Source organism: Populus nigra, chromosome 1 (assembly GCF_951802175.1).
Source record: "Populus nigra chromosome 1, ddPopNigr1.1, whole genome shotgun sequence".
Lineage (NCBI taxonomy): Eukaryota > Viridiplantae > Streptophyta > Magnoliopsida > Malpighiales > Salicaceae > Populus > Populus nigra.
In genome coordinates, this window is record NC_084852.1 from 9,334,243 (window position 1) to 9,354,780 (window position 20,538).

Consider the following 20,538-nt stretch of genomic DNA (forward strand, 5'->3'; position numbering starts at 1 on the left):
ACGGCTGCTGGATCGAAAGAGAGCTTCTAAACGTTGCTTCGATGGAGGCTGGGACAGTCCATGACTGCCATGCTGGAGCCTCACGGTTTTTGAGCATGAAGAAGCTGCACCGCGGGAGGAAGGAAAAAAAAAGAAAAACTACACTACAAGACTTTTGCTCCTGCAGCTGAGTTTTGAGGAAGACTCTTCTCTGTTTTGCCGCTGCCTGTGGCTGGAACCATTATGTCTTCGGGTGCTGCTTCTCTGTTGCTCATGGTAATCAGCTGGGGGAGGAAAGAGAAATGTTGATGGGGGAAGAAGACCGTGTGTGGCCAGTTTGAGGGATCGATCGGTCGCGGAAAAAGGAAGTGAAGGGGCGGTCTGTGTATGTGTTTCCTTCGGTTTCCCCATGGCTGAGGATTGATGGGTGGAGGCTTGTGTTTTCGGTGAGGAGGCTGAGATGAAGGATGATGGTTAACGGGGAGAGTGAGAGCGGGGAAGAGAGGCTGGAGGTCGGTGACTGGGAGGGAGAAAGACTTTTTATTTTTATTTTTTTTATGAGGAGTTGCAGCTCCTTGAGTTGAGATTAGAGATTAAATAATCGGTGTGATGGGGAAGAGACTGAGACCGGGGAAGAAGAGAGGAAAAAAACTGGGAGGGAGAAACGACTCGCCTTCTTCCTCAGGAACCGTTCCAGCAGTAAATGCACCAAAACCGTTTTAATTATGGACCACGTCTCCCAGCGGCTATCCCTGGCCCCCACGATGCACGAACGCTTGGCATTCTCTGGCTATATAAAAGCCAGAGAAAGGCCACGAATGAGGGGGAAGGGGAGAGGATAGGAAAAAAAACCAGTAGAGAGAAAAGGGGATGAACGAGCAGATACAGGAAGGAAACGAGCGAAAGAACAGAAAAACCAAGGGAGGAGAGGACAGGAAAAAACCAGTAGAGAGAGAAGGTGACGAACGGGAAAATACAGGAAGGACGAACCAGAGAAAAAAAAAACAGAGGCAGAGTGAAACAGAGGAAAGGGACTGTACAATCTCCTTCAAAACTCCAGCAACCGGGAGCAAGCTCAAGCCAACATAGAACACAGGAACAAAAAAACACAGACGAACAGACGACACATACACTGAAGAGAAAGGAAGAAAACCTGAGAACAGGATGAGCACCACAAGAATACCAGGCAGACACTAAGGGAGACAGGGAAACAAGATAAGAAAAAAGAAGCCAAGCAAAGAAAAGCAAGACCAGAGGAGAAGCGCACAAAGAACAGAGGCAGAGGGGAAGAAAGTAGCTTTGGCCAGTCCTCCATCACGTCTTTTGTTTTTTTTTTTTTTTTTTTTTTTGTCAATCCAGACCTAGTTATGTAAGATCTAGGGTCAACTTGGTAATTCACTAATTTGAGATATGATATGGGTTTGTTTATGATAAAATTTAGGTTTTTTCTTTCAAAACCATATTGTTTTAGGTTTATGTATCATTTAAAAAAAGTCTAAAATGACAATGATTTTTTACCATATGGGTCTAGTTGTTTTTGTTCATCTACTTCTGGCAACAAATCTAAGAAACCATTGTAGTATTCAAATTCAAATACGGTCCATTAGTTGAGCATCTTGAAAGAAAAAAGAGAGAACTCACAGAATACTAACATAGAAAGAGAAAAAACAAGAAAAGGCAAAAGGAAAAAAACGAAAAGAAAAGAAAATGGTAGCATATGTCCTCTCATCACCATGATCAGTCAGCGACAAACTCAATCTTGACATTAGCAACGGTAACAGAATCACCACCAGTCCGAGGCACTAAAGTCACCACAAGGGTATCATCTCCTTCAGCTTCCAGATCTTCCAACAATCCTGTAATCCCCAATACCATAGTTGTCTTCGATTTTTTTGCATGCTTGTGAGGCACATTGACGAAACTTCCTGCAAACTCGGACTTGTCTGGTCCACCAGGTGAATCAGGTTCATCGTTGACGAGGACATCGAACTTAATTAATTGATTTTCTTCATACTCAATCCCTTCAATTACTAAAACTTCATCTTCATCTTCTTTCTCCGTCGCGCTTCTTGATTTCTTTGGCCTGGAAACCTCCACACTTATGACTTTATCCAAGACAACAGGGAATGCACTAATTGGTGTTAATACAACGCTTTTTTCAGCTGCACGACGTGATTTTTCCTGCCTTGTTAATTTTGGTGTTGCTCTAGTTTTCAGCCAAGGAATAGGAACATCTTGAAAGCCATATCTTAGCTTCTTGGTGTCAAGAGTATCTTTAACCTTTACTCGAACCAGCTCTTTATTCTCATCCCAGAAAAGAAACTCTGCATTAAGCCAATCAGGATCCTCGATATCTTTTCGCTTGCCTCCAGGTATTTTCTTCCACAAGTCCCACATTCGGTCGACGTTCGAGTGATGACAATAAAATATGGGATCTCTCCCTGCTGAGTAGAAATTGCCCATATTTTCCCCTTTAGTCTGATTGGGGTCGCCGGTCCAGATGTGAATCTGAGTGTGTGGGGTGGTCTCAATTGTACCCATTCCAGGACTTGGATCATCACCAGCACGATATGGTTTTCCAAAAAAGAGAGTAGGCTTCGTGGCACCGGACACCATTTGCCTGTACATTACGTTAAGATTGCTTGCATACAATTCCGCTGCTTTTGCAGGGTCTGGATTCGCATCTCCTTTCGCGTAATTAAGATCAAGCAATGTCGGAGGTTGGTGATTCGCGTCGCGAAGGGGGTCATAAAGTGGTGATTTGGGGTCAGTAAAAATGGCTGGTATTTGCATGCCGGCAGGGGCATCCCAATTCCAGAAAGGCAAAGCGAAAGTTGGATCATCAATCAGTTTACCCAAGATTCTTTCGAAGTAGTATAAATAGGCTCTATGCCAGGGAAAGAAGAGCCACGAGAAGTGAATTTGAAGTTCTAAATCAGGAAAGCCTGCTTGGTGATAAGCACCATCACAATAAGCACAATGAACGTTGGCTTGGCTCTTGAAGCTACGTGGATCATCGTCAGGAAGATTTTTCATCAGTGCAATGGCTTTGGCATATTTAGCTAAGTAGGCTTTATCAAGTAAATGAGCAGCAGGCCTAATGCGCATTGGGGTGGACGCAGAAGGGAATTCGAAGTTTTTGATCTTTGTGGATGTTTGAGGGCAACAGTTCGTGGGATTACTTTCGGATGGCAGGGTAACTAGCTCACATTGGGTTATGTCTGGGGGTGCAATGGGGTTAGCATAGGCAAATGGATCACTAAGACTAGTTGCTCCATAGAGTCCACCGAGACCAATGAGCAGATCTCTTCTGGTGGCAGGGTTTTGTTCATGATCATTCTTGCCTGATTTGCGAGAAACAATCGGGATATTGGGACGGTTTGGCTTTTTAACTCTGGAAACTCGGTGTGTTTTCGGGAAGGAAGGCAAGAAAGAGGAGGCAGCTAAAGGGATGCTACTGGAAAGAGAGATACAGGAAGCCATAGTTTGGTTTGGTGTGGGGGTGAAGGATTCTTGGATACCTCTTATAAGAAATGTCTATGGTAAAGCGACTACTGCAGCTTCCATTAAAATAGTCTCAATCCAAGTGAAAGTGATCTGTAAATCTTTTTATTAAAAAAATATTCTATTTGAATTGAAAGAAGCTAAAAGAGGCAACCAGTCAATACAATTTTGGGAGTACCATAGTTTTCATTTTTAAAAAAATATATTTATATAAAAAAATTTAATATTTTTTTATATATATATTTTTTTAATTTTAATGTTTTAATATCAAAAAATTTATGTAATATATTTTCAAATAAAATCACTTTTACAAATACATGACACAACCTCACAGGAACAGACACGAAATTATGCATCCAACATGTTATGTTCTCGTTGTCCTTTTGCAGCCAGCTTATTGCATTTATGTTGTCGGATTCAAATGTGCATTGAACCTTCTAAGCATGTGGACAATGTGCATTAATCTTCGATGCCTTTTCCACAGCTATAGCCTTCTGAGCATGTGGAGACGAGAAAAGGCACTCGAACCTTGTTTATCAAAAGTTACACCATCTGTATTTCATTCTATGTTTGTTTTTATATTTTAAAAAAATTATTAATTTTTATTTTAAATTAATTTTTTAATATTTTTAAATTATTTTAATATGTTGGTATTAAAAATAAAATTTTTAAAATAAAAAAAATTATTTTATTGTATTTCTAAGTGAGAAACAATTCAAAAAAATTATTACTACACTCTTAAATACCTTTTAAATTTTTTGTACGAAAATTTTAAAAACACATCCAGTAAGTTAGCCTACTACATAAATTTTTTTTTTAATATTGATTAAGATTTAAATCCATAAAATCAAATAATAGAGCTGACCTCTATAATCATTAAACCAATGTCTTAACATTAATAATTATAAAACATAATTAGAAAGAGGTCGACGCTAAGATAAAGGCCATAACAGTACACATTTTGTTATATAATGGATGAAGCAATTTTTTATTTTTTTTAACATTTTGTCGACACTAAGCACGTCACGAATCGAATCTTCTGCAAGGGTCAAAAAAGATGTCGTAATTTGAACACCGTGCACGGGTGTAATAGGGTTGAATAGTTGGAACTATAATACCTCAAATTTTTTTAAAAAAAAATTACATTTTAGCTCTAAGATTTTAAAATTTTGTAATTGAACCCTCCAACTCAAAGTTTATTTTATAAAAAATACATTTTTTCACCTAAAAATCATAGATTATCCAATAGGAACCCCAAATACTATTTTTGTGGTTTGTCTCTAAGTGTAAATTAACAAGATCAATTGCAAAAGCATGTTTAGATCGGAAGTTGTATATCCGACAACTTTCTCAAGGTTTGACTTTCAATGACTATAATTCCTCAATTATAATTACGTAATAGGAACAAGCTATCTCTATTATTTAGCTTAAGAGGTTATTGTTAAGGAAAAGGCAACTATTGAAAAACTTAGGGTGAGGGTTAAGATTTAGATATCGAGAGTAATGGCCCAATACATATTGCTTAAGTACACACTTGAACACTCTTAGTACCAATTTGCTTTGATATCTGGATATTAACGGCCCATATATTGTGGTCAGGATGTGCTTTTTTGATATTTCGATGGATGTTTGAAGGAAATACTTTTTTATTCTTAATAAGAAGAGCTAAAAGCTCCATTATCTCTTACAATAGATGTTGAACTACTACTTGCTTTGCATCATAGATTGAAGGATATGAGGTAGTTGATGTGGTTGTGCGTATTCAGATCGAAGGATGTCAGGTGGCATGCAGTGCTAGGCTATAGTTTTGGTCATACATATCCAAATCTTTTATTTTCCCCTCTAAACATGTTTTCAATCTCAAAATACATCTTAATTGGCAAAAAAATCCTTCAAAACCCAATTAAATTAAAAGAAAATCAATATATTATTGAAGTCTTGATCTTTTTTCTTCAAGCCATGTTACGGATTGTCAATTGAACAAATAAAAACCAAGTTTAACAATTTCATGATGGGAAAATACCTTAATTGGAGTATTTTCCTCTCCTCTCCTTTCTCTTACAGCTATTTAGAGATAAAAACAAGAATATAATGAAATATTGTTACTTAAATGCAAAGATTATTAAAACTACGAACTCAATTGCAAATATTAACTAGAGCTACATAGAAAACTTTAAAAAAAATTGCGTAGTGAATGGATAGTATTTTAATTTGGGATGAGAAAAAAAAATCAAAAAACTTATTAAACTAAAAAAACAAAAAAAAACCAAAAAAACCTAACAAAAAATAACCTACTAAAAAAATCAATTCTATTTAGTTTTGGTTTCAAAAACATGAGACTGATTAAACCAGATCGGACCAGAATTGTTGAACAAAAAATTAAAAATATTATTAACTTAACAGAAGTATAAATACAAAAGTGTTTTAAAAAAACTCAAATCCAAAAATTCACTCTCACAACCTACACCCCCTTCCTCCTCTCAACCCTTTCTCTCTCGATGTCCACCAAAGCCCTTTTCATAGCCAACCCCGCTTCTGCCGCCTCTGGCTGTCTCGCATTTTTCTTCCCTCGGAAGTCTCTATTTTGAAAGCACGATTCTATTTGAATTGAAAGAAGCTAAAAGAGGCAACCAGTGAATACAAATTTGGGAGTACCATATTTACCCGAGGGTCATAATGGACAAGTAAAGATTGGATTTTGAATATTTTTTCTGTTTAGTGAGTTATGAAGTAAATGGGTATGGTTTAATTGGGATCTGAGTCTTGGATTGGTTTTTTTTCTTTTATTTTTTAAAGATCAAAGTGTAAAAAAAAAAAAAGAAATTTTCATTCTCTTTTTGTTGTATTTTTTTCATTATCATAAGTATTCAAAATAGTTTGTACATATCTTTATTAATTTTATAAATTTTTAAGTTAATAATCGTATAAATCTCTAATAACTTTAAAATTTACAAAATATAAATTAATAATTTTTAAAAAATAAATCTAAAATTTCACCTGTCTGTGAAATGCTAACATGTGAACCTTGTTTCAAAATCTTTTGCAGTTATATGATAGTGTTGCCCCACCGAATAATAAAAAAATCTTGCTATCTTATTCCTCTCTTTCTTGCTTTTATTATTGTTTTTTTCCTTTTTTTTATTATTTTATTATTGGAATTTAATTAAAGTAAAGGATCAATAAAATATAATATAGTAATCAATTTGATTCCTATAAATTTTAGAGTCACTGAAAAATTTATATGGTTATTAATTTTAAAACTTATAGGATTAGTTGACGTGCGTACAAACTAACTCAGACATTTATATTAATCTAAAAAAATAAAAATAAAAATAATAACATCATATTGTATATTTGAATCCATTAATTTCTTAAAAACATTTGATGTGCTACGTTTTATTTTTGTTCTATAACATTTCCTTGGTGTCAATATTAGCATTTGAAAAGGTTATACTTCCTCTCTTTGTTTTCCTTTTACTATTCTTTTTGACTCCCATAGAATATTAAAACAAGTTAAAATGGATAATATATATATATATATATATATATATATATATATATATATATATATATATATATCCTTCTCTGCTCTCCTTTTCTTTTGCACCCCACATCTTTTGTCCTCTTCCTTTCCTTCGTCCGATAAGATTAAAATGAGAGGTACTTTTAATTATTATTTTATTGAATAGAGAAAGCATGTGAAAAAGCAAACAAAAAGTGGGATACGGTCCAATAATTGAACCTATGATAGAAGAGTTAATAATGAAGCTCACCAATGAGAAAACAGTGGGATACGGTCCAATAATTGAACATTTTCAAGTAGAAACATAGCATATGCCCCCTATCTGCCATGATCAGCCAGCAACAAAGTTATGCCTGCTTCTTCTTCTTTTTCTTTTTCGTTTTACCATCAACGGTAACAAGTTCATTTCCAATAATTGAACGTTTTCTCCCTGTTTATAAATAATTATCTTGTTTTATATTTGATGTTTTGTGGATTATACTAGATAATTTGTTTTATTTTGTGTTTGTTAGACATTAGACAAACTCGGTTAACCTTAGATTTAGACCATTGGAATGCAGCTCACAATACAACTAAAAATATCACAAAAATAAATTATATAGGTTGCTTCCGATCTAATGACCCAGTTCACGAGTTTGAAAAGTTAACTCGGGTTTACATAGTTTTTTTTATTATGTATTTTCTTTGCAACTTTTATCATTTAACATTGAATTTTTTTCAAAACAAAAATGAGCTTTATGATTTTTTATATTTTTTTATATCAGATTATTTTGATCTCATGACCGGTGGCGCGAATTTAGCGAGTTAACCCTAGTTATAGGTTTGCTATGATAACTTGGGTTGAATTGAAATGAATTTTTTGGCCTTTTTGTGTTAACCTAATTTTGTCCTTTAATATTTAATGAGTTGAAAATTGAGTTACATTGTTTGTTTTATTTTTTAAAAATATTTTTTTAGGTTATTAATGTGATCATGTTTTTTGTTTTTGTTAATTTGATTCATCTATTATTGTTGTCTATTTTTTTATTTTTTAATTAAAATAAAACCAATTTATTTGATCTAATCAAGTTCATGACTCGAGTCGTGAATTTTTTATCATGCTTTAAAACATATTTGGAGCACCTGGACATTATTTATTACACAAAATAAGCTTTAAGCATGCAGTGTTGCATGGATTCACAGCTATAATTAAACCTCCATGTTATTTTGAATGCTTCAAGAAATGATTATAAGAAATAAAATATTCACAAACTTCAAAGACTAATAACATTTTGATCAAACCACCACCATATTAACACGATATTTTTATTACGATAACATTTTGGTTTTGGTCTTGAGTTGAGTTGCTTAGTTCTTGCCGTTGTTTTATCAATAATTTTTTTTTAATATAAGTTTAAATTTTTTATTTTTTTGTAAATTTTAATACACAATTTTTAAACATGACTCGTAATAAATTATAGGATATAAAAAAGATAGGTTAATCAAATAATTCTAGTTTACCCAACTTTTTATATATTATAAAAACATAAAAAATATATATTATTTTAAAAAAATATAATAAATTTTAACTAAGTTTACTTGAGTTTTTACCACATTAATGTTTTTTTTTTAAACATTGGATATGATCTAGAATCTGAATCACTCAAATTATTGAATCAACTCAGGATCCTGTTTAAAACAGTGATGTAATAGGTTTTTTTTCTTAAAAAAAATATTATTAGCAATCATCCTATTAACTAATATAAGGAAACATTTCTGTCAGATTCTGAAAACATTGCATGATATATGTTTTTTCAAGTCTTGTGATATTCTTGACTTTGCCCCCAAATAAGTTAATCCATCCTCTATCATTGCATAAAAAGATATTAATTACACACATTAATAGATATCAACACAAGTTTACTAAAATTATAGATAAAGTGTGTCTAACAAGAACTTTAAAAAATAATAGATATCAGCTAAAGTACTTAAATAAGATTTCAAATCAAGCATGAGGCATAGAGGTTGATGGTTAGATTATCATAGCTAACTTTTTATCATAGCTAACAAAGTTGGAAAAACTTCTATTGAATATGGCCTTTCCATTGATTGGTTTTGAAGGATATTTTTTTATGTTGTGCCTAGCACATTTTAGGACCCTTACAAAAACAACTTCTAAATTGGAATAACGAACCCGCATGTGCTTAACTTAGTAAATTGTATGAGAAAAATAATTATAATAAAAAATAACAATGTAGAATAGTGTATATTATAATGGTTGTTTGTGGTTATGTATCATAATCTTATATTAATTTAAAATATTTATACATCTTGATCGATGAAATTATCTTATAAAAAAGTAAGGTTGTAGATATATCGTGCATGAGTAATTATAGAAAATAACTAGCTTTACTGCGCAGGTAACTTATAAAATGAGTTGTTGGTAATGTGTTTTGCTATTAATTTGTGACACATGGTAGCATCGTACTAGTCATTGATGAGACATGTAAATGCTCATTTAATAATTCATGCACTCGCACAAATAGCTCTACAATAAAGAAGTGGGTGTCAATCGCGTAATACTAGTAGGTGGTGGTTGTGTATTAATGAAGAAAATGTGCCCATAAATTCTACAATAAAAAATTAGGTGTGAGCAGTGTAATACTAGTAAATGGTGGTTGTGTAGTGTCATACTAATAAGGTGTGCACCTATAAAATCTGTAAATTAGATATGTAAGGTGTTACTGATTCATACCATTTTTTTTCTAACCTATTGACCATATATTTAAGCTTATTTTTATTTTTATTTTTATTTTTATTTTTTTGCTATTATTTTATTTTTAAATTTTTATGGATTTACAGTTTGGACTAATTTTTAGTTTTGTCCGATTATAAAATTTAAAATATAAAATTTAGTAGTAAATAGCAGGTAATCTTCTAAAATTTTCAAGTTCTTTTTAATAATAGATATTAACAATTGAGCACACATTTTATTTTTTATCCAGTTGTCGACATTCTCGTACAATCGTTTTATACTTCGATTACTCTAAAATTTTAATCTAATATAAAAAATTATGTTAGGAGATTCCTTGTAAGATTTCAACATGATCTGATGGTTGTATTGAGAATTATACTCAATAGTATAAAACTAGTTGATAGGTGATTTTACATAAAAATCTGAATTTTCTTGTGCCATCTTTACATGGATCATATTGGTTATCACAATAAATTCTTGGGGCAATTTTTTTATTTCAAAATATATTTATTTTATCTCTTAGTTCATTTACATATATTATTGATTTCAACCAAGTTTACAAGAACACTTTTCATACCATTATTTCTTTTCCTTATCTATTGATAACATATTTAAAATTATTTTAATTTTTATTTATTTTATTTTTAAATTCTTAAAGGTTTATAATTTAAACTGATTTTCAGTTCGGTCGATTATGAAGTCTAAGATATAAAATTTATGGTTTGATTGCTGTTTTACCCCAAAACCTAACAAATTAAAAAGGGAGACATCTTCCAATTTCTCATAAGATCATTCACGAGGGAGGAGGTACCTTTCGGGTTCTTGCACTCTTATTCGTCTTCTTCTTGCTTTTATTTTTGTTTTTTATCCTTCACGGTGTTGCTGGGTTTTTAATTAAAGTAACGATTCCAAAATGTAATGTATTATCCATGCTCAAAGGCAAAGTATAAATTAATAACACCATACATATTTTAAAATGGAGAATATATATATATATATTATTTTTTTTTGTTCTCTTTTCTCCTTTTCTTTTCCACCCCATATCTTTTGTCCTTTTCCTTCATCGGATAAGAACGAGAGAGGTTTCCTCATCAGCAGCATGATCAATCAGCAACAAACTCAATCTTCTGGTCCACCAGGTGAATCAGGTTCATCGTTGCCGAGGACATCGAACTTAATTGATTTTCTTCATACTCAATCCCTTCAATAACCAAAACTTCATCTTCATCTTCTTCCTCATCAGCAGCATGATCAATCAGCAACAAACTCAATCTTGACACTATCAATGGTATCAAGATCACCACCGGACTTGTCTGGTCCACCAGGTGAATCAGGTTCATCGTTGCCGAGGACATGACATCGAACTTAATTGATTTTCTTCATACTCAATCCCTTCAATAACCAAAACTTCATCTTCATCTTCTTTCTCCGTCGCGCTTCTTGATTTCCTTGGCCTGGAAACCTCCACACTTATGACTTTATCCAAGACAACAGGGAATGCAATAATTGGTGTTAATACAACGCTTTTTTCAGCTGCACGACGTGATTTTTCCTGCCTTGTTAATTTTGGTGGTGGTCTAATTTTAATTTTCAGCCAAGGAACAGGAGCATCTTGAAAGCCATATCCTAGCTTCTTGCTGTCAAGAGTATCTTTAACCTTTACTCGAACCAGCTCTTTATTCTCATTCCAGAATATTAATTTTGATTTATCTTTAACCTTTCGCGTAATTAAGATAAAGCGATGTTGATTTATCTTTTTCTTTCTTTCTTTTTACACTACAACTTCTGGACCATGTTGTTAAGATTTTCTTTATTGTTGTTATGATATTAATTTTTTTTTTCTATATTTTCTTTTAAATTTTTCATGTACCTCTTCTCTTCTAAGATTAATTGATGATTGTTATTATTTATTTCCTCCATAATACGGTGTTTATGATATAATCGGTGATTTAATATTTTTTTTGGATAGTGAGAGCTGATTTTTTTAATGCAAAAAATAATGTTTAGCTATTGATAGATTTTAAAAAAAATATGTGATTTAATTCATAAACTTAACTAGGTAAAATAAACTGATTTTAATTTAATTAATAAAAAAAAACAATAAATGGATCCACAACTCATGTAAAAGAACAAAACAAGTTAAAAAATAACATATAAAAAATTGTTTTTGTCAATCCAAGTTAGGACGTCAAATCTATAATCTCGATAATTAGGGTCGAACTAATTCGAAATATCCTACCAAATCTGCAGATCAGATAATGAGACTTGAATAACCTCATAAAAAAATAAAGAGGATTATAAAGCTTTTTTTTTAAAAAAAACATATTAACTTTTTAAACTCGTGACGTAGGTTATTAAATCTAAAACATCCAATTTAAAAAAACCATGAAGTTCAATTATCAATTAATTAAATATTGAAGGATAAAATTAAAAATAATAATTTAATTATACTAAAGAATTTTAAAAACAATTAATTAAAATAATAAAGATCAAAATTAAAAAAACAAAATAATTTTTTTATTGGATTGAATGGTGAAATTGAAAGGAAAAATCAATTTAGTAAAAGAAAAAAAATCAATACAATGAAAATCAAAATTGACAAAAAAAAATAATATTTTAATTAAAAAATAAACTAAAAAGAATAATAATTTTCACAAAAGGTTCATATTAAAAAAACATAATATCATCAATTTGAATTGAAGGATAGAGTCGTTGCACCACACATGTTTAAATAATTATTATGAAAAAAAAATTGTAAAATTATGAATGAGCCCTTGAAGTCAAGATTTGAGAATTTTAATTTTACACATAATAGAGTCATTACACTATTCTAAAAAAAAAGAAATATAAAAAAAAATTCCTAGACCATAGTTAAGTGTTGTTTTGCTTCTAAGAGCAATCAAATAAATTAATCTTGCAAAAGAATTGTGAAAAGACAATGTTGTTGCCCTTAAAAAAACTTAAGAATAACAAATGAACCATGTTAAAAAATCTAATTACTGTTCAAGGTCAGTTCATTTATTCTTTTGTGAAGGGAAAATGTATAATTTCACTATTTTAAATCATAATAAATTATAGTATATGGACAGTACTTTTTCTACATGATTTGTGTTATATTAATGTATCAATATTGAATCAAAAAATGTTATTGTTATGTAAAATATATTATTATTAAACTCGATTCAATAGATTAATCTTCGAACCACAAACTCATTGCTAAACTTGTAACACCCTCTAATTTATTGGGTATACAACATTAATACTTAAAACTAAACCACACAATATTAATACCATGGAGTCAACATTTACATATCATGTACAATTAAACAGTTCATTCTAAGTTGTATTTTTAAGGTATAATTAAGCTAAGTCATAAAATAACCTACAATGATTACAACATTAATACTTAAAACTAAACCACACAATATTAATACTATTGAATTCATTTTTACTACCTTACAAATAGTCAATTTAATCCAATAATTTTAATGAATGCTAACAATTGCGGTAATCTCATCTGATTACCAATTAATTCTAGCTAGCAACCCTAACAGAGTGCCCATGAATCCGACATTCTTATATGGAAGTACATAATTTTAGTATTCTCCCTAAATACTAATTACTTTGGCAATCTGGATGCTAAATAATCTGGTATTGTTATTTGGAAGTCAATCAATCTTGTATTTCCAGTTGAATACCCACACTCCAACGATCCCTCTTTTGGATGTCATTCCTTCATTCATTTTTTTTATATGTTTTTTAAGATTCATACATGTCACAACATATTTGAGCATTTAAATAAATTCAAATTATTATTAATTAATAACTTACTAAATCATATTGAGGTGAAAATCACCTATCGAATGCTTTTTGTGTATTTTTTATGTGAATCGAATACTAGATAATGATTCTTAAATCAAGCAAAACAAACAAAAATTACTATTAATGCCATACGGGTAATATGTGACAGTCATCATTTAAACTCTTTTCAGATTAAAAAACCTTTCCATAAAAAAAATTTCTTTTTTTTTAAATTTCCACTCATCCCATAATTTATAGATTAAGAGACTTTCAAATCTTTAAACACTAATATTCTTTTTCATCAATTAAACTTTATTCATTTATTCCAATTAACTTAATGTCTCTATTGATTCTCATTATTCAAACATCACTGTCAACATGTTTATTTTATTCTCCAATGCCAAAAATTCAATTTAAAATAGTAATGATTTCTTGTTCAATTCTTCATTTATTTTGAATCTTTTTAAATTCACCCCCTCATATTTTCCTTCCTTTTATGTTAAATTTATCTAATTTAATCCATAAGCTTAATAGAATTCATCCTCCTTTTTATTATTTCTTTGGTCGACAATAAAGATTAAGGAAAATGGATTTTCTTTTCAAATTCCCAAACTTTTTATGTCTTTTGACCATTTTTCATCTGAGTTCGTTTAATTCATACAACAATTCAAACAAATGTCCTCAAACCCAAAATCTCTACTTTGGCCGAGTAGTTTAGTAGTAATCAAGGCAACGCTTTCTAAATTTCTCCTCAATTCTCCCTTCATTCTATCAATTCACATTCCAACTAACATAATTCTATTCATGAATGACTAAATTCAATCAAACAAAACCCTCCTCCCCACTCTTCCTCACTTAGCCGACCATTAATGGCTTCTAGAGGAAGCCATTCATGTATTTATATATGCGATTTTGGCTTATTTGCAACTTTTTCTGGAATTTCTTTTTATTCTGGTGGTCCCTATTTTCTCTTTTATCTTTCTTATTTATCAAAATGCTCTTTTTAATTTCAGTTTTAGGTCCCTCATTAGCTAATCAAAATATTACTTTTGATTCAATTTCTTCTTATTCTTATTATTCCTAAATGAACCTCTCTTTTTTTCTTTTTTCTTTTTTCATTTAGGTCAGTTTATATTTCTTTTTATCTTAAAATATATATTTCTCTTATTTATTATTTTATCTTAGCTTATTTGATTTTATTTTATTTTCTACCAACTCAAAACTTCTAATTGGTGGTTTACAAACCCAATCCATTTAACTAGACAGAAGCAACCTGGATCACTTGTAAAAATATAATTTAGCTATACAAATAAATGCAAAATAACAATTTTTTGAATATTAAGATGGTGAGACATTGAATTGATTCGAGTTTCATAGCTTAATCCATTAAACCTACGATTCAGATTATAGATTCTATTAGGTTTAATAACTTTGTGTTTTTATAGGTCAGACATTAATAAGCCAGAAGTAAAAAGCTAGGTGAGTTTGGGCTTATAAACCCATGCCCATGCCTTTTTTATTTTTTCATTAAGAGCAGGTAACATGTTACGTTTTCAGCTCATAAGGTTTTTTTTAAGGAGGCAACTTCTCAAAATCTAGTGGTAGCTGAAAAACAAAGGGGAGGGGTTTTTTGTCCTAATATTTATTTTCTAGCTATTTTCATATAAAAAACCTCAAAATACCATAAAAATATCAATAAATCACCCGCCAACCTAAAACATCCAAAAATTACTCAAATAAAAAAATCAATTGAATAAAAAAAATCCAAACCAAGCTTAATCTATTTTATCAGACATGTTTAGGAAAAATCCACCATCATTGAACTTGCCTTATTGAATGGAACAATTGTCACCAAGAAAGACAAGTTTCATTACTAAAAAGTAATTATTCACTAACTTTGTCTTTCCTTCATTATTTTTAGTAGACTTTCTCTCTTATCTTTCTAATTGAGGAACTAATATGTTAAGAAATTAAATTTTTAGACCAAAATTAAAATGACAAAAACTAAAGGGGTTGTAAAGTAAGAAAAAGAAAAGTAGGTGGACTAAAAAGAACCTTTTTTTATTGAATTTAAGATTGGCCATCAAGTTTCTCTTTATTTTTCATTTTGGTCCTCTATTGCTGGATTTTTTTTCTTAATAAAAATTGACAAATTTGTCATGAAATTGAGTATAAAAGACTGCATTAGAAAAGAAACTCTGAGAATGAAAATGAAAATAAAAATAAAAATTTGAATACTATGAATTGCTATAATAATTTACCTAAACCTTTTATTAGATTTTTATTATACTATATGGAAAGCATAATTAGCCATATTTCAATTATATGATCATTAATTTAAATTTTACATTACAATTTTTGTTTTTGTAAATGATCATGTTAAGCATACTAATTTTTTTTTTGATCTGTGCAGTTTTTCTCAATGACAAAGCATATAGAAATTTATTTCGATGAAAAATATGATTTGTGAACTTGCGTGAAAACTAGGAACTATAATGTGCTTTTATTATTTATTCTTATCATCAAGATGATAGTTATCTGCTTTCAAATTTAAATTTTAATCAAATTTAAATTTTAAAAAGAAATAAATTTATTTAAAACTTTATTTTTTATACGTGATGAAACTCTTGTATTATAAATATAGATCTCAGTGCATCTAGGTAAGATAATAGGGAGACATTACAAGAAAAAAAAACATAAAAAAAAGATTCATAAAAAAGGTGGAGCCAACCCTAAAGAATCACCTTCTTTAAGACCAACCACCGCCCCCGCCTTTTTTTTTCTCTCCGAGAATCAACAAATACCAATACCAGCCATCACCCTCTCTCTGTCGATATCTCCACCACCAACACCAAGAAAAGAGAAATCAGCTCTATCTTTTTGTCCTGGTAACCCCTCCTTCGGTTGAACTTTGCTGCATGCCGTTAACTTATCAAGCCTGGTCCTCATCTCATCAAGGTAGGATATCACAAAACCACCAGGCCAAAAAGGTTGCACCATGGTCACCTCTTCTTCCTAGCAGCAGTAGCAGCAGAGTCACGAAGACAACAATGGGGTCGCTCCTCCTTTCCTCCTCACCGAAAACACAGGCTCTCCTCCTCCAGATTTATGCTGTTATTTCCTCTCTTCTGATCTAACAACAACACTGGTTTCAACAACTTGATTTCGACTCACACCATCAGCAACAAACGCCAGCCGCTCCTCTCAATAAGCTTAATTAAGTCTCAAAACTTATCAATCATGTTGCCCTTAACCCAAATTTTAATTCATTCTTCATTTTACTTGTTTTTCATCATTATTATTTTTTTATCATCATTTTTTATCCTTTTCAGTAAATAAAATAATAATAATAATTAAAATAAAAATGATCAAAATTTGGGTTATGACAGTTGCCCCCTCTTTATAATATTTACAATGCAAAGATATTGGAAAATTTCATTTTCTTTTAGCTTTGTGTAGTAAATTTATAAAGAAAAGTAGATAAAGAAAGAACCTCTTTTTTTCTTTTTTCTTTTTTTCTTTTTTTGAAAACTTTGAAAACAGTAGATTGACACACGACCTTTACAGAGAGATGTAGAAATCAAGAAACAAGTCATTTGGAAGGCGATCCACTTTTTTTTTGTTTTTTTTTTAATGGATGAAACTGTTTAGGGCAACCTGCCCGATGATAAAAGAACATGAAGAATTTCACGAGTGGCCTAATTGTTCCAGACGACCTGCCCGAGTTTGAAAAATACATGGATTTCTCAAAAATGGTCACATTGATAGGTTACTTGCCCAGTAGAAAAATACGAGGATTTTTCAGGATGGTACATTGTAATGGGTTACCAGCCCAGATGGTCACATTGTAATGAGTTACCGCCCAAATGAGAAAAATACAAGGATTTTTTTTCAAAAGTTGTCACATTGTAATGGGTTACCTGCCCAGGGGGAAAAATACGAAGATTTTTCAAAAGTGGTCACATTGTAATGGGTTACCGGCCCACTTAGAAAAATACAAGAATTTTTCAAACGTGGTCACATTGTAATGGGTTACCTGCCCAGTGGGAAAAATACGAGGATTTTTCAAAAGTGGTCACATTGTAATGGGTTACCAGCCCATTGGAAAAATACGAGGATTTTTCAAAAGATGACATGATAGGGCTCGAAAGCACACTATTCAAGAGATGGAAACTCGAAGGAAATGAGGGCTCGAGGGCGCACTCAAAAGGAGATAGGGTAGGAAACACATTACCTTTAATGGTTGAGGGCTCGAAGGCGCACTCAAAAAGAAATGAGATGAGGGCTCGAAGGTGCACTCAAGTGGAGGTAGGATAGGAAATGCACTACCTTTGATGGTTGAGGGTTCGAAGGCGCACTCGAAAAGAAATGAAGTGAGGGCTCGAAGGCGCACCCAAAAGGAGGTAGGATAAAAAATGCACTACCTTGGAAAATGAAAGATGGTGGAAAAACACAGAGATTTTTTAGGTGGCTTAATTCTCATAGGCGGCCTGCCTAGTTTGAAAACTTCTCAAAAGTGAAAATTTTCAAAACCAATTTCAATCTTTAGCCATTTCAAGTTGGCCTTCCACTTGATGGATTTCGCCAGAATTTTCTCTTATGATACGAAACTCATTGTCCAATGTCTCAAATTTTAGATGATATGCATGCATCTTTACCTAATTTGAAATATAGGCCCCCATTTTTTCTTAATCTTCTTATCGTTTGATTGATGAGGACTTGCTACCACTGATTTAGGTCCTCTTTGTTGCTTGGCTTCTAGCCTACTCGAGTTAACTTTTGTAAGTCCTTTCCAAAATATTTATAATTTACACAGCTCATCCTTTACGGAGCCCATGATGACCCTTTCACTTGCTGGAAATTTGATCAATTTGAGACGATCAATCAATAATTCCTTATCTCACTGTCAACAACATTCGATGTCACTTGTTGAAAAGATCAAGATGCCTTTTGCAAACAAGAATGTCCCTTTGACTGATTGTAGGAAATTTTCCTACCTCTTTTGTTCCCCGAAAGGAACAAATCCCCTTTTAAGCATAATGTTGCCCCCTTGTACGAGTCATTGTTCCAAAGTGTGCTCCATTAGAGACTCAGACAAATGATGGTTTTGAGTAACCCTTCTCTCCTCTTTTTTTTTTTTAAAAAAAGAAACCTCATCTAGAATAAATTTTGAAATTTTGATCTTGCATTTTGAAAATAAAAATTATTTCGATGTGAATCCAAAATAATTTGCTTTTGAAATCTTGCAACTCGGTTATTTTCTTTCTTGGAAAAGAGATTATTTGCTCTTATATTTGACAATAAGGTCTTCGGTGGAAATATGTCATGAGATGACCTTTTGTTTTAAAGTAAAGGGCTTGAGAAAAAGCTCGAGATTTTGTATGAGAAAAACTTGTCTCTTTTTGAACATTCATTTTTATCAGCATGAATAATAATGAGTAGTTTATTCTTAATGTCATGAATCTTATGAAAAAGTATTCTTTGCATTTTAAGAGCATTGTTTATTATTCTAGGTTGGTTGCTTGCTTGCTTGATTAGAAAGGACTTCTACAGGCACGTAATGTAGGCTGTGGTTTTTGGCTATGAAAGAAAAGGATTTATAAGGCTCAAAGAGTGTTTCAGGGTTTCAAAGACTGAGGATCACTATCAACAGTTTGACTATTGACATTATTCATATTTATTTTTATTTTTTTTGCCGCTCTTCTTTGATTTGTTGCTTCCTTTTTTTTATTGCTTTGCTAGGGTATACTCACTTTATCTTGGATGTCACTTTTTCTAGTGATTTGGGCATGCCCCTATCATTTGAGTTTCTGAGCTCTTATGCCTTTTTGGCTTTCTCACAGCATTTTCTCTTTTCTCATTGAAATTTTCTCTTGCCCCCAAGTGTGGGGTGTGATCATAGTCAGGATTTTTTTTTCATGAAAGAAAAATTATTCAGGCTAAAAAAGGGATTGCAAGGGATGTACTTATTTCAGAATGTGAAAGGAATAACAAAGATGACCTTTCCTCATTTCAAGCGCATGCAGTTAAGATCAATAAACTTTGACCTCATCCAGTGTGATGGTTTGGTATTTGCGAAGATGCATTTCATGAACCATGAGCAACGAGTTCACTACATACCATTATTCATACATTTAAAAACACATGATTCAAGAGTCATAGGGTAAGGGTGTTTATTCATTTTTTATATATATAATTTAGTCACCTCAATGATGGAGTTGCTTGGTTCACTTGTCATTCTACAAGTAGAATGTTAAAAATATCATTTTGGATAAACATCAAATATTTTTTAAAAAATCAAAATGCCAGATCAATTTTTCAAAACTCCAATAGGGAAAGGGATTTTTTGGTAAAAGATATCAATTATGTCTATGAGATCATGCGAGGTTGTAAGGGTATATTTTTGGGTTCTTTGGTTTTTTTTAGGCACCTTTTATGAAACAAATATGCAAAGAGAAATTATTGGCCCAATCTTATTTATTGATTTGATAAAGACTTATACATCATGGATAATATTTCTTTACAGAATCAGAGTTCACAGGCCTAACTACGTCTTCCCCATCCATTCTTGTTAGCATCAATGCCCCTCCTGAAAATGCCTTCTTCACTATGTAGGGTCCTTCATAATTGGGCGCCCATTTACTGTGATCTTCTCCTGGTAGTGATAGAACTTTCCTCAATACTAAATCTTCTTCTTTGAACTCTCTTGGCCGAACTTTTCGGTCATATGCCTTGGCCATCCTTCCTTGATACAAGTGGTGGTGACAAATTGCTGCCAACCTTCTCTCGTTGATCATATTTAGCTGCTCGTATCGTATCTTGACCCACTCAGTCTCCTCGATTCCAGATTCCATAAGGACCCTTAAAGAGGGAATTTCGACCTCCAATGGTACCACTGCTTCCATTCCATATACTAAAGAGTATGGTGTAGCCCCAGCTGATGTCCTCACCGCTATTCGATACACATGGAGAGCATAAGAAAGCCATTCATACCAAT

General features: G+C 31.8%; 1 protein-coding gene across 1 annotated transcript; it reads right to left on the reverse strand.

Annotated features, from left to right (window-relative positions):
- Positions 1 to 1,595: 1,595 nt before the first annotated feature.
- Positions 1,596 to 3,477, reverse strand: LOC133697364 (polyphenol oxidase, chloroplastic-like). Its single transcript, XM_062119847.1, has one exon. It carries the CDS (start codon positions 3,460 to 3,462, stop codon positions 1,717 to 1,719), a length of 1,746 nt encoding a protein of 581 aa, XP_061975831.1. The 5' UTR covers positions 3,463 to 3,477; the 3' UTR covers positions 1,596 to 1,716.
- Positions 3,478 to 20,538: the final 17,061 nt, after the last annotated feature.

Bases quoted from the DNA above. Each gene is read 5' to 3' on its own strand.
- LOC133697364 (XM_062119847.1), bottom strand. From the start codon at position 3,462: ATGGCTTCCTGTATCTCTCTTTCCAGTAGCATCCCTTTAGCTGCCTCC.